Here is a 12,956-nt window from a genome sequence, read left to right as displayed (position 1 = left end):
CAGGAAGTGTTTTGTCTTCCCATTTTTCCTGCGGACCTTGAATGAACCATGACTAATGCAGTTCTGTTCCTTGTTCCAACTAGCATCTTAGTGTGATGACACAACTGAAAAGAGACACATTTCTGCATGAACTCACATCTCCACCTTGATATCACCCAATGTGGACCACAGGTACATTTCACTGACAAAGCTGATCTAATGGGGACATCTTTCGTCCCCTCAGGTACAATGCATGGACTGAACATTAATGGAAGTGGGTGGGTGGGGGGTGGAGGACATGTTGAGTTTTACGCATCAGTAATTTGCTTCGCTTCAGAGCTGCATTGTGGCATATTCACCACCAGATAGCACAAGAAGACTCTTTAGTAGACCACTGAGGTCTGTGAGTTCATATATCATGCACTTCTTGATCAGATCTCTATTAGTTTAATTCTGAATACAGAAAAGGTTCCATTAGTCAGTGTCCCTAGACAAAGATTTAAGCTTTACCTGTTCAGTCTCTGAAAAAGCCCTGTGAAATTATGGTAAAGCTTGCTTTAAAGCAAGCTTTACCATAGTTTCACAGAGTCTTTTCAGTCACTGAAAAGGCCCCGTAAATTTATGAAAAAATAATGAAATTAATGAAAAAAAAACTGCAAAAATTGTCCAGTTAATTCAAAATGGCGAACTTGCTGTAGGGTTTAGGGCATGGCTCCAAGAGGCTTTTTTGTGCGTCCTGATATGCTCTATAAGCCTCCCAAATTTTGTGGACATAGGTGAAACGTGCTGCTGGGGCTGTTTATTAAAGTTACTGCAGGGAGCGCTATGGTACAGTGTGCTTTCTTGAGTCGACTGTGATGTGTGTGGTAATTTTGGTGAAGTTTTCAGCATTCCTACCGTGTCAAGAAGTGCTTTGTTTGTCACAGGAACATCGCGTTGCCACGGCAACAGCATTGTATCAAAAGTCAAAATCTTCATACTCTGGCATTGTCAAGAGGTGAAGACTGAGCTTACCAATTTCCAGAATATGACAAAGTTTGGAGCACTGGTGCCTGCAAATGTAATGTCTAAACTTCTTGTTACCAATAGGTGGTGCTATAAATTTTTCTAAATTTTTGAGAGTGGATGTCCTCACACTGGACCTGGTGTCCAGCACACGAAGTTTGGGGGAGATAGGATCAGGATTTGCTGAGATATAAACATTTTAGTCGTCATAGCGAAACATCGAAATTCCCTGCACCGCCACAGACGCACCTTTTGATGACACGTCACCATTTTCACTGTGAATCATCATCAACATGTTCAGGTTTATGTCACCACGTCTGAGGGGAATCTGAGCAACAGGCTAAGAGTGGTACATCAACGTGTAAAACAGGACATTTCCTGTTGCCAGCACGCGGCGCTCTGACTGAATGGATTTCATCATATGGATGTGATCAGGGCAGGACTCTGATCATACATGTAAAGCTTCAGGCAGATTGAAGCATGTTCAGGACATTTACACAGCACCTGATGTTTCACGGCGAAGGATCAAAATTCCAGAGGCCACCACGGACACGCCCTTTGACTTCTGAGGAAGATTTTGATAATTGTTGCTCATTAAGGCCTCCTGTATGTACTGGCCGAATTTGAGGTGAATTGGAGTTTCCCCCTAGGAGGAGTTCGCTCTAGAAAAAAATGAAAAATGGCCAAAATCTGACATTCAACACAAAATAGCTCACTTCCTGTTGGGTTTACAATATGGCTGTCACTGACTTTTTTTCAGCCTGATGTGCTGCATATGTGTACCAAGTTTGGTAGCTGTAGGTGAAACATGCTGCCCGTGGGAATGTGTAGGGGGCGCTATGGAGCCATTTTGGCACACACCTCCACAATTCCTATAAAATATAAAATTTTTCGCCAGTTCTGATGTATGTCCAACTTTTGACGCAAATTAGTGCCTGTCTAGGCCCTCAAAAATGCAGTCGTTTTGGGAGAAAAAACCTTTAGCATTCCAATAGGGTCGGTGCTCGGACCCGAAATATAAGGGCTGCACAGTGGAGTGGTGGTTAGCTCTGTCACCTCACAGCTTGAAGCTCCCCAGCAATTTCCCTGTGTGGAGTTTGCATGTTCTCCTGGTGCACGTATGAGTTTTGTCCAGGTTCTCCAGCTTCCACTTCTAGTTCAAACACATGCTGATTCTACTGTCCGTAGGTGTGAATGTGTGTTATTGCTTGAGACACTATGCAACCACCTTTTATATGTGTTCAGTATAAAAAAATCCAGTAGGTTTGTAGGGAAAAAAGCTTGTGTCATGGCATGAACTAATCCACCCGTAGAAAAAGTGTGAGTAAAGTTGATAACAGAGGACTAAAATATGTGTCCAAATATAGGACCTGGGACCAACCAGTCTTGACTTGGTATTATAATTCTAAGTCATCAAGCTAAATTTGCCCTGCAGCACTGTACATATGTGTCACTATAAACAATTATGTGTCAGCCTGTTCATGACGTTACTTTTATGAGAAGAGATTGAGTACAAATGCAGAAACAGTGTTGGTTATTAGTAGTTCTACATTATAGCATTGTGGTGGATATGGTCAGACCACAGACACTGTACTGAGAAAGTCATTAGGAACAGTAAGTCAAAGCTTTGGCAGTCAGCAACTCTTCAAATTCTAATTGATGTTATCAACAGATAGCAAGTGAATTACACATAAAAATGATCTTGTCTTCCCATTTACATAGAGTTGTTAAAGTTTGTCTTAGTATTGCGCTTATAAAACTGGGGTGAGGAAATGTCAGAGTTGATCTGTTTCTGGCTGTCAACTGACTAAGGCATCTGACCTCTTCCATTTGTAAATATAACCGTTTTCCCTTTATTTCTGCAAATTGTTGTATCACCTTCACCATACAGTCATCCTGCATTTATACAGTCTGCACTTTTTTTGGATTAATTTACCTTTTGGAAGGTGAGGAACTCAGGTTAAGTGTTACTCTGCTATGATGATAGATGGTAGAGCCATCTTTACCTTCATGGCATGTTTATAAAGCAATACTGTAGTTTGAAAACTAAGGAAGCCTTTTCTGGGAGACATCTGTTACTTGACTGAAATGATTGTTACACTTTAAGGGTACAAACTAGATTTTTTGTCTAGAGGATATTAAATGTAGAGACTACTACATTTGTGACTGATCAATATGATGAGAACAATGTGGCCTGCAGATGAAAAGATCACCCATCATGTCGTCTAAAATAGAAATCTAATTACTCTCACTCTCTGCAGTCCACATATAGAAGTGTTAAATATTTAAAATGTCGTCATCAGCATCACACTGGCCTGTACTTCATGGAGATCAATGATTCAACTTGTTAGCGAGTGGTGATTCTATTGAAGATACAATTTAACGATAAAACGAGTTCAGATTTATGAACCCTGCAAATAACACATGGAGATGGTCTTTAGAGCCTCATGTAGCTTTCTTCTTTATGGTACTTTGATGACATAACAAATCTGATGTAAAGTGACTTGTTTGTTTTCTTACTTGATTCTAGTGATCTAGTGTTTTTGTTGTTCTGTATTTCACAGTATGAGGGGGAGTGGCCCCAGTGGTAGTGCTGGTTGTTTACTCATTGTAAGGTTGGTGGCTTATTCTCTGGCATTTGGGCAACACAGTGAACCCCAAATGCTCCCAGTGGGAGGAACCACTGGCCTGTGTGTCAATTGGCGAATGCAAAATACACTGAAAGGACTGACTGACCTTCAGTTCTTAAAGTAATGATGGACTGTTGTTTCTCTTTATTTAGCTGATTGGTTCTTACATAACGTGGACTCTAACAGTTGTCAAATAGGGCTGTCAACTGTGGACCAACCTGACTTCTGCATAACACAACTGATGGTCCCAGCCCCATAAAGAAGACAAGAAATTCCACAAATGAACCTTGACAAGGAACACCTGTGAAGTGAAAACCATTTCAGGTTCTACCTCATGAAGCTCATCCAGAGAATGCCAAGAGTGAGCGAAGGAAAATTACTCTCTTTCCCCTTATTGAGGTATTTCCTTGCAGCTGTTAGCTGAAGACATCCCAGAATATCATGCAGGTTGCATCTGTCAACTACAGTCACCTTAAATCAAGTTGTAGAACTTATACAGTGCCTTGTGAAAGTATTCGGCCCCCTTTGAACTTTTCAAACTTTCGCCACATTTCAGGCTTCAAACATAAAGATATAAAATTTTAATTTTTTGTCAAGAATCAACAACAATTGGGACACAATTGTGAAGTGGAATGAAATTTATTGGATATTTTATACTTTTTAACAAATAAAAAACTGAAAAGTGGGGTGTGCAATATTATTCGGCCCCTTTACTTTCAGTGCAGCAAATTCACTCCAGAAGTTCAGTGAGGATCTCTGAATGATCCAATGTTGTCCTAAATGACTGATGATGATAAATAGAATCCACCTGTGTGTAATCAAGTCTCCGTATAAATGCACCTGCTCTGTGATAGTCTCAGGGTTCTGTTCAAAGTGCAGAGAGCATCATGAAGACCAAGGAACACACCAGGCAGGTCCGAGATACTGTTGTGGAGAAGTTTAAAGCCGGATTTGGATACAAAAAGATTTCCCAAGCTTTAAACATCTCAAGGAGCACTGTACAAGCAATCATATTGAAATGGAAGGAGTATCAGACCACTGCAAATCTATCAAGACCCGGCCGTCCTTCTAAATTTTCACCTCGAACAAGGAGAAGACTGATCAGAGATGCAGCCAAGAGGCCCATGATCACTCTGGATGAACTGCAGAGATCTACAGCTGAGGTGGGAGAGTCTGTCGATAGGACAACAATCAGTCGTACACTGCACAAATCTGGCCTTTATGGAAGAGTGGCAAGAAGAAAGCCATTTCTCAAAGATATCCATAAAAAGTCTCGTTTGAAGTTTGCCACAAGCCACCTGGGAGACACACCAAACGTGGAAGAAGGTGCTCTGGTCAGATGAAACCAAAATCCAACTTTTTGGCCACAATGCAAAACCATATGTTTGGCGTAAAAGCAACACAGCTCATCACCCTGAACACACCATCCCCACTGTCAAACATGGTGGTGGCAGCCTCATGGTTTGGGCCTGCTTCTTCAGCAGGGACAGGGAAGATGGTTAAAATTGATGGGAAGATGAATGGAGCCAAATACAGGACCATTCTGGAAGAAAACCTGTTGAAGTCCGCAAAAGACCTGAGACTGGGACGGAGATTTATCTTCCAACAGGACAATGATCCAAAACATAAAGCCAAATCTACAATGGAATGGTTCACAAATAAATGTATCCAGGTGTTAGAATGGCCAAGTCAAAGTCCAGACCTGAATCCAATGGAGAATCTGTGGGCAGAGCTGAAGACTGCTGTTCACAAACGCTCTCCATCCAACCTCACTGAGCTCGAGCTGTTTTGCAAGGAAGAATGGGCAAGAATTTCAGTCTCTCGATGTGCAAAACTGATAGAGACATACCCCAAGCGACTTGCAGCTGTAATTGCAGCAAAAGTTGGCGCAACAAAGTATTAATGCAAGGGGGCCGAATAATATTGCACGCCCCACTTTTCAGGTTTTTATTTGTTAAAGTTTAAAATATCCAATAAATTTTGTTCCACTTCACGATTGTGTCCCACTTGTTGTTGATTCTTGACAAAAAATTAAAATTTTATATCTTTATGTTTTAAGCCTGAAATGTGGCGAAAGGTTGAAAAGTTCAAGGGGGCCGAATACTTTCACAAGGCACTGTAGATCACCTCATGTAATCCTACAGGTTACCTTTGACCTCTGCTCCTGTTTGCTTCTCCCAAACTGAGGCCGGGAACTCAGTCAGGTTTTCTCTGTCCCTAATATGATGCTGGAAAAGAAGATACATGAGACAGGGACAAATGTAACAAAAATATGACTTGGTTAAGATTAGATACTTAGTCTGACATTACAGAGTAAACAAGTCGTCACCATACTGGCATTGCTCCCAACTCAACCTAAGGTTGAAGAGAATCCTGAGAACTGATGCTGCTAATGCTCACATCACTGTGTTGCGCGTTGTATCTCTTATCCTGATATCAGTAAACCTCATTCTCAACATAAGCCATCTGAGTCTCCAGAGTGTCTCTGACTCTGTCTCCTCGTTCGTCTCCATATTGCAGAATTCCCTGAGTGTGTAAAGCAGGAATCAAAACAAAGGGTGGCTACTTTGAGGAATGTAAAATACAGAACATATTTAGGGTTATTTCACACTTTTTTGTTTGCTGCATAATTCCATATATCTTGTGTCATAGTTTTAATGTCTTCATTGAGAAACTACAATGTAAATAGGCATAAAAATTAAGAAAAATCATTAAATGAGAAGATGTGTCTAAACTTTTGAATGGTAGTGTACATGCAGACTGCTTTAACAACAGGAATAATTAGAGTAAGAACAAACTGTTAGATATGCTGTCCTGATGGTTGTTTAAAATATGACAACCTGAAATAGATTCTATCAGACCACAACATTGTCATAATGAGCAAACAAGACTCAAAGTGAATATCAAAAGTTTAGTTCCTGTTAAGGTAAGTTTTTGATCCAACTACCAGACTGTATGCTGCTCGAGGCATTTCCCATTTAAAAAGAAAATTTGTCAGGAGCCCAGATAGCTAAACATGAACGGGGGCTAGTCCCCGATGCTTTGGCCTGGGTTCGATTCCCCTTTACTGCATGTCTTCCACTCTTCCCCCTACTTTCCTGTCTGCCTCACAACTGTACCTATCGAATAAAGCCAAAAACATAACTTGAAAAGAAAATTTGTCCCAAAAAAGATTTATCAATAATAATAAAAACATTGCTTCATCACTGTTCTGTGTCTCCATCTAGTGGATGGTGGGAAATGCCACACATACATGGTGATTATTTCCTCTAAAGCTTTACTTTGCAATTACCATTTTCACCCCTATACATAATTTGTAACCAGTGTGACATCTTTATCATAGTAAAATGGGTATCTTACTGTAAAAACTGGATATAAAATGCACAATAAGCTTTGTGGACAAAGCGTTATAAACAGCTTAGTTCCTGTCGCTCACTGAGCTCAATAAGAAGTGGTGACATTGCACTTTATCTTATTTCTGAGCTCTTTTTTGTGACTTTTAAATTTTATGTTTTGTCTCAGAGATTGCTTTAATTTCACTTTTTTTTAAATTATGTTTTGTTTTTATTTATCTTTTTATCTATCCTTGCTGCCATGTTGGTGAACGGTACAACACTGACCACTTCTTGTCTTTGGTCTTGTCACTGGATCAGATAGCAGCCTGTCAGCTTCAATGTGTGTTTTGTAACAGAATGCCAAACACAATCATTCATTTTCTGCAAAACAAATCTAATCACATGGACAAATAAAATAACCTTGAAGCTTAGAAATGCACAAAACTGCCAATAAAATGTATGACCTATACAATAGAGAGGCTAAAATTTATTAATTTGTTAATAAAGGATATGATTAAAATGTACAATGAAGCAGGGACAATAATATGTAATAAGACAAACAGGACAGATAGCATACAGAACGTCATAACCAGGCTTCCTTGCCTGGATGCACGTCATTCACAGAACTCTACAACAGATTACCTTCTCTAGAATCCACTGCAGCTCAGCAAATGCACTCATTCAGTTCATCATCATTAATCACCAGAATAACAACCGTATGATTGGCAGTCAGGCCATCAATCAAAACAGACATTCTAAGGCTGTGATGAGGAGTGAGTGTGCTAAGAAGAAGTCATCAACAGTTATCAGACAGACAGTGGGCTGTCTGAAAGCACAACTGGACAATTGTTACTCTGATCTGTGTGATTATCGTCAGTATTTATTATCAAACACATAATCATGTAAAGAAACACAGAAATGCATGCATGCATTATTGAACCAACAAGTTCTAAAATAATTCCACACTGATGACATATTACTCCATCAACGCCAGTTATTGGTTGGAAGGCGGTGCAGAAGGCATTTGTATAAAAAAATAAGCTTCTGGAAAGACTTAGAGCCATTCAATAAAAAACATTTTCATATTCACCCTGATCCCAAAAACAAAAAAAGTTATTCACTAATTTTTGGTTCATTTACACTTTTCACTCCAGATATTTTCATGATGAAACATATCATATAGTTTATATTGTTTACATCAGGGGTGTCAAACTCATCTTAGTTCAACATAATAACCACAACTCTGAAGTTTTCCCTTTGTTTTAGTGCAAAAAAATGTTCTTTTTACGAAACAATACGAACATCCTGTAATTTCTGAAGGAAACCAAGTTAAATTTCAGTTGATCTTTTACACATTACAAGCATCTACAAATTCACAAAACTTTACTGTCAATGTAGCATTTTATTTTGTGATCATAAAGTAAAATACTAAAACAAGGTCGTTAAATTATTTTAAGTTTAATTGTACTTAGAAGTTTTACATTTTACAAAGTCATTCTGTGGGCCAGACTGGATCCTCTGGCGGGCCGGTTTTGGCCCATGGGCCGTTTGTTTGACACCCCTGGTTTACAATATACACACATTAAACATTGGCTGTTTTGGAGCTTCGTCCGTGATGAGCACTTAGATCTGACAACAACAGTTTCTGTTTCCTTCAGTCAGTGAGGGCAGATGAAGGCCAGAATCATCCCTGTTTATGGCTCTGATGTTTGGAGAGTGAAAAGCTTGACAAATAAAGTCTCATACTGCTTTCCTGTGTATTTTACCTGCCACAAAAGGTGTTCATTTTCCCACATATTGTATGTATCCCTTATTTCAGCTCCTATCCAAACAGAATCTTTGTACTTTTACTGAAGATTAGAAAGCAGCATCCATGCAGTATGACGCACAAAAGGAACTGTAGAAACAAACTCATAATTGCACTGTACTGTAAGGAGATAACTCTATGGCTCACAGTGAAACACTCTTCAGATATGTGCTGAGCAGCTTAAGAAGATAGCTTATATTGCACATGAAGCTGCGGTCAGTAAGAATACAAACCTCCCCTGACTTCGTGTTAAAAAGGCACAGTGAAAATAAAGTTGTTAGTAGCACAGACACAGCTGCATGTGTGATATATTTGGAAAAGCTGAGTAACACGAGTCATCCTGGCGTTAAAGCGTGCAGCCTCCACATGAGTTCAGTTTCATCTGAAGAAATCCATCAGAGGATGGTGCAGCTGGAAGAAGACGGCTCTGCTCTGCTGGACAAAACAAAGGTTTTCAAATCAAAATCTTACATGCGGATGCCATATTAATGCAAGAACCAACCACCATTCGGGTATCTTCCCAGCTAACTACCCATCATGTAACTCCTGTTCATTTGTACACATTTTGGATCCAGATGTTAAGACACCCTACATATTATGAAGCGTACATCTGCAGTCTTTGTTTTTGTTTGGAAAGCTGACTTTAAACATGCTAACTGAAGTCAGGAACAATAAAACTACTGCAATGATCCCACCTCTGCTCTGGAACGTCACACTGCTTCATCCTCTTGAGGGGGCTGCCCTGGTGCTCAGCTGGACAGTTCTGAGCATGCTCACTGGTCTCAGTGCTCATCTGAGGAAACCAGCACACATGTTTTTACTCTGATGGCATTTTGGACAGACAGTTGAGTGTTAAGGCCTAATTATTTCTCTCCATTGTACAAAATATGAATGACTAAATAAGTAACCATCAATATGAAAGCGTGCTATTTAATACCATGGATTCCTAGTCATTACCATTTCCAAATCATCTGCATTTGTGTAGAAATGTGTCTTAAAATATGGTCAGCTCTTCATGAAAGTTAAAATCATGAACACATGCAATCTAATTTAACTAACAACACCCACCAAACAAAAAATACCATACTGATGACTGGAAAATGATCAATATCAGATGTGATAATGGGTCCATCTTTAATCTGTAGAACCCTCACGTTACCAAAGGTCCAAACATCAGGTCAGACCAAGATCACAGACCAGATTCTGCTCTGATTGTTGGACAGGGATAAACCCACCCAAAAGTCCTGCAGCGTCTGCCTGGCATCAGGGTGCATGACCTTTTCAAACACAGCAGGGTGGGTGTAGGATTCCAAACCTTGGAATAAAAGGCTGTCTGAGAGAATTATTGTTTCTGAATCCTTTGAGCACTTCTGTGGATCTACCAAAAGAATAAATTAAATCTGTTGATTGCTGTTGGTCCCGGCAGGCTCCAAAGACAGAGGCAGCATAGAGCGCAAAAACGAAGATGATGGTCTGGTCTACTCGCAAGGCTGATGAAACAAACCACTGCTAGCGACCTCCCCCTCTTCTCCCGTCCCTCCCAACCTCTTCTGACTTTGTCCCTCTCAACCCACCGGCCAGCAGCACATGGGTTCCCCCTTATGATCTGGGTTCTGCTCACAGTTTCTTCCTGTTAAAAGGCTGTTTTTCTTGTCACTGTCATCTTAGGGCTGCTCTGGGGATTCAGGCATATGGGTTCTGTAAAGCGTCTTGAGACGATTTGAATTGTCATTGACGCTGTATAAACTAGAAAAGCACTCAGAGAGCGTAGTACCGCCAAGGCTGCTCAGTCGTATCATATCTGTCAGTTGAAAAAACAATCCATGGATCCAGACTAGAAGCCACATCACCAAAGTCTAACCACTTGGTCCTTGTGTCACTTCTGACCTTTTCATCCAAATATATTGGCCTGTTTTTGAGTAATGTTGCTAACAGACAGACAGACAGCTCTTTGGTGGAGTAATAAAATAAATTCTATTCTATTCTATTTAAAGAAGGTGGCACTGTGGGCATGTGCTACTATTTGCAGCAGACAAATACTCTTTAGTTCCTGTTCATTTCTGCATTAACTAATTTGTTTGGATACCTGGGTGGAGTAAAATAACATACAAAACCCTTTTATTACAGCATGAAGTTGTTCTGGTGAACCTGTTAACAAACAGCTACATGTCAACACATCAACCAAGCACAGAGCTACAATGTTCTTCATTTGGAGTTATGTACGTTCACATTATGGATTTACACATAATATCTGTTCTTTTTCCTCTGAAATGCTTTCAGCAGGTAAACGCTGTAAAACAAAGACAGTTATCTAAACAAGGCTGAAAAACTACGTTTAGCACAAGGAAGCAGCTTCTATTACTAAAAGGACCTGTTTCTACTTGTCATTTCCAGTTTCTCATATTAGGATCAAATATGATAGATGCCCGATAAGGCTGGACATTGGTCACATCACAGAATAGATGACAACCTGTCTTTTACTGGATAGATTCAAATCAGGCCCTCATCCAGTCTAGAAGAAGGTAGTAATATAACTTACGCTTAGAGGCAACTGAAAAGAAGAGTAACTGGAGTGCTTTCAAACAGTTTAACGACAACAGTTCATCTATTGTAAACCATGAATTATCAGTGAGACCATACAAACAGAGTCAACGCTCTCAAACCCACACTGACCTTTAACTGAACTGATCAGACAGTTTGGAGGACAGTTTTTGTGTGTGTGTGTGTGTGTGTGTGTGTGTGTGTGTGTGTGTGTGTGTGTGTGTGTGTGTGTGTGTGTGTGTGTGTGTGTGTGTGTGTGTGTGTGTGTGTGTGTGTGTGTAACTCACCGTGTGTCTCTTCCTGCTGGGATTGTTGCTCAGCACGTCGTGGTCATCGGTGGTAGCGTGGGGAGGTCTGCGACACAACTCATCTCTTTGATGGACGACTGTCTGGTTAGACCGAAGCTTCCTTTAAAGACGACGACACACATAATAACTCAATAGCATCAGAAGAGTACCATTTAATGGCATCTAATACAACAGTCCTCCATTAGGAGGCTTGAACTCTATCCACTGAGACTTTGTTTATGTCACACTTAGTGCATTGAAAGGAAGTTCCAATATTTTCACCATCGGCCAAGTTTAAGGTGGAGGTGAACATGGAGAGGGGCAGACAAGTTTAGGATAAACCTGCATCTTTGATCCCTACAAGGAAGGGATGTAGGGCTCTGTTGTACTGTGGGGGGCACTTTTCATCTTCAAGTCTAAAAACATCATGAAGCATTGTTTGCTTCCATACAGGCCAGCAACAGAATGTAACACAGTGTTGTCTCTTTATACCACTTTCACAGTAACAACAACATACAGCAGTGTTCTCTCACAGCTCATCATGTGCAATAATGGTTGGATTTAATGGTCTTTTCTTATATATCAATAGCATACTTGTACATATCCAGATGTAAATAAATCCTGTTCATCTTACATTGAAAGCTGGACATAGTCTGAGCACCTCTCTCCTGTTTTGTGTATGTCTGCTCGAAAAAAAACTGAAACCCCAAATAACAGAGGAACCTACCAACTTTCTTTGTGGATGCAGGCTTTCTGCTTCAAACTCTGAGCTTGTTCACACAAAAGGGGGCTTCAAACGCCTCATTTGACTCTTCAGCACAAAATGAAACAGTTGTGTTCAATCAATATATGTTTAGTCCTACATTTTTTTAACTGTTCCTTTTTGTTCGGACCTTATTCTACTCTGTACTTGATCTGTTTTATTTTCAGCTGATCAGTGATCCATGAAGCCCTTTGAATTGTACTAAACTGTGGGAAAGGTGCAAGACAAATAGTTTGAGTGTCTGATTATATGAGCTAAGCACAGAAAACAATACTTTTTTGATCATCACTGAGACAAACAGCCTTAGAGATGTCACTCAGGGCGTCTGTATTCCATACTAAATCAAAAATTCAGTGAGTGTGTAGACAGTCACACTCCCTTCAGTCCTGCACACAGTGTGGTGTGAGCTGCTGACCCCTGATCCTCTCAGCCTGTCTTCTCTTCAGTCCTCCCCCACAGCTAAATACAATCCCTGGAGTTTCGAGCCATCAGCCTGCAGCCTGGGCCACCATCTGCTTGGAGGTCTGAGCTCTTTGATAGCCTCCTCTTTCCCCTCTCTGACAAAGTGATAAACTAATTAGCCTGACTGGGAATGCTTCCACATAATGG

General features: G+C 40.3%; 1 protein-coding gene across 2 annotated transcripts in view; it reads right to left on the bottom strand.

Annotated features, from left to right (window-relative positions):
- Window positions 1-7,416: 7,416 nt before the first annotated feature.
- arhgef39 (Rho guanine nucleotide exchange factor (GEF) 39) overlaps window positions 7,417-12,956 on the bottom strand; it is a 95,364-nt gene continuing 89,824 nt past the window's right edge. For both annotated transcript variants that reach the window (XM_051954283.1, XM_051954281.1), the window contains exons 10-12: window positions 11,585-11,705; window positions 9,452-9,549; window positions 7,417-9,188 (exon numbers count right to left, since the gene is read on the bottom strand). In XM_051954283.1, coding sequence (XP_051810243.1) covers window positions 9,152-9,188; window positions 9,452-9,549; window positions 11,585-11,705 — 256 coding nt within the window. In that variant the 3' untranslated portion in view covers window positions 7,417-9,151. The remainder of the gene's footprint in view (window positions 9,189-9,451; window positions 9,550-11,584; window positions 11,706-12,956) is intronic.

The sequence above is a fragment of the Acanthochromis polyacanthus genome, chromosome 1 (genome assembly GCF_021347895.1).
Source record: "Acanthochromis polyacanthus isolate Apoly-LR-REF ecotype Palm Island chromosome 1, KAUST_Apoly_ChrSc, whole genome shotgun sequence".
NCBI lineage: Eukaryota > Metazoa > Chordata > Actinopteri > Pomacentridae > Acanthochromis > Acanthochromis polyacanthus.
Note: the sequence above shows the minus strand (reverse complement) of the source record. Positions and strands in the feature narration are given on the sequence as shown.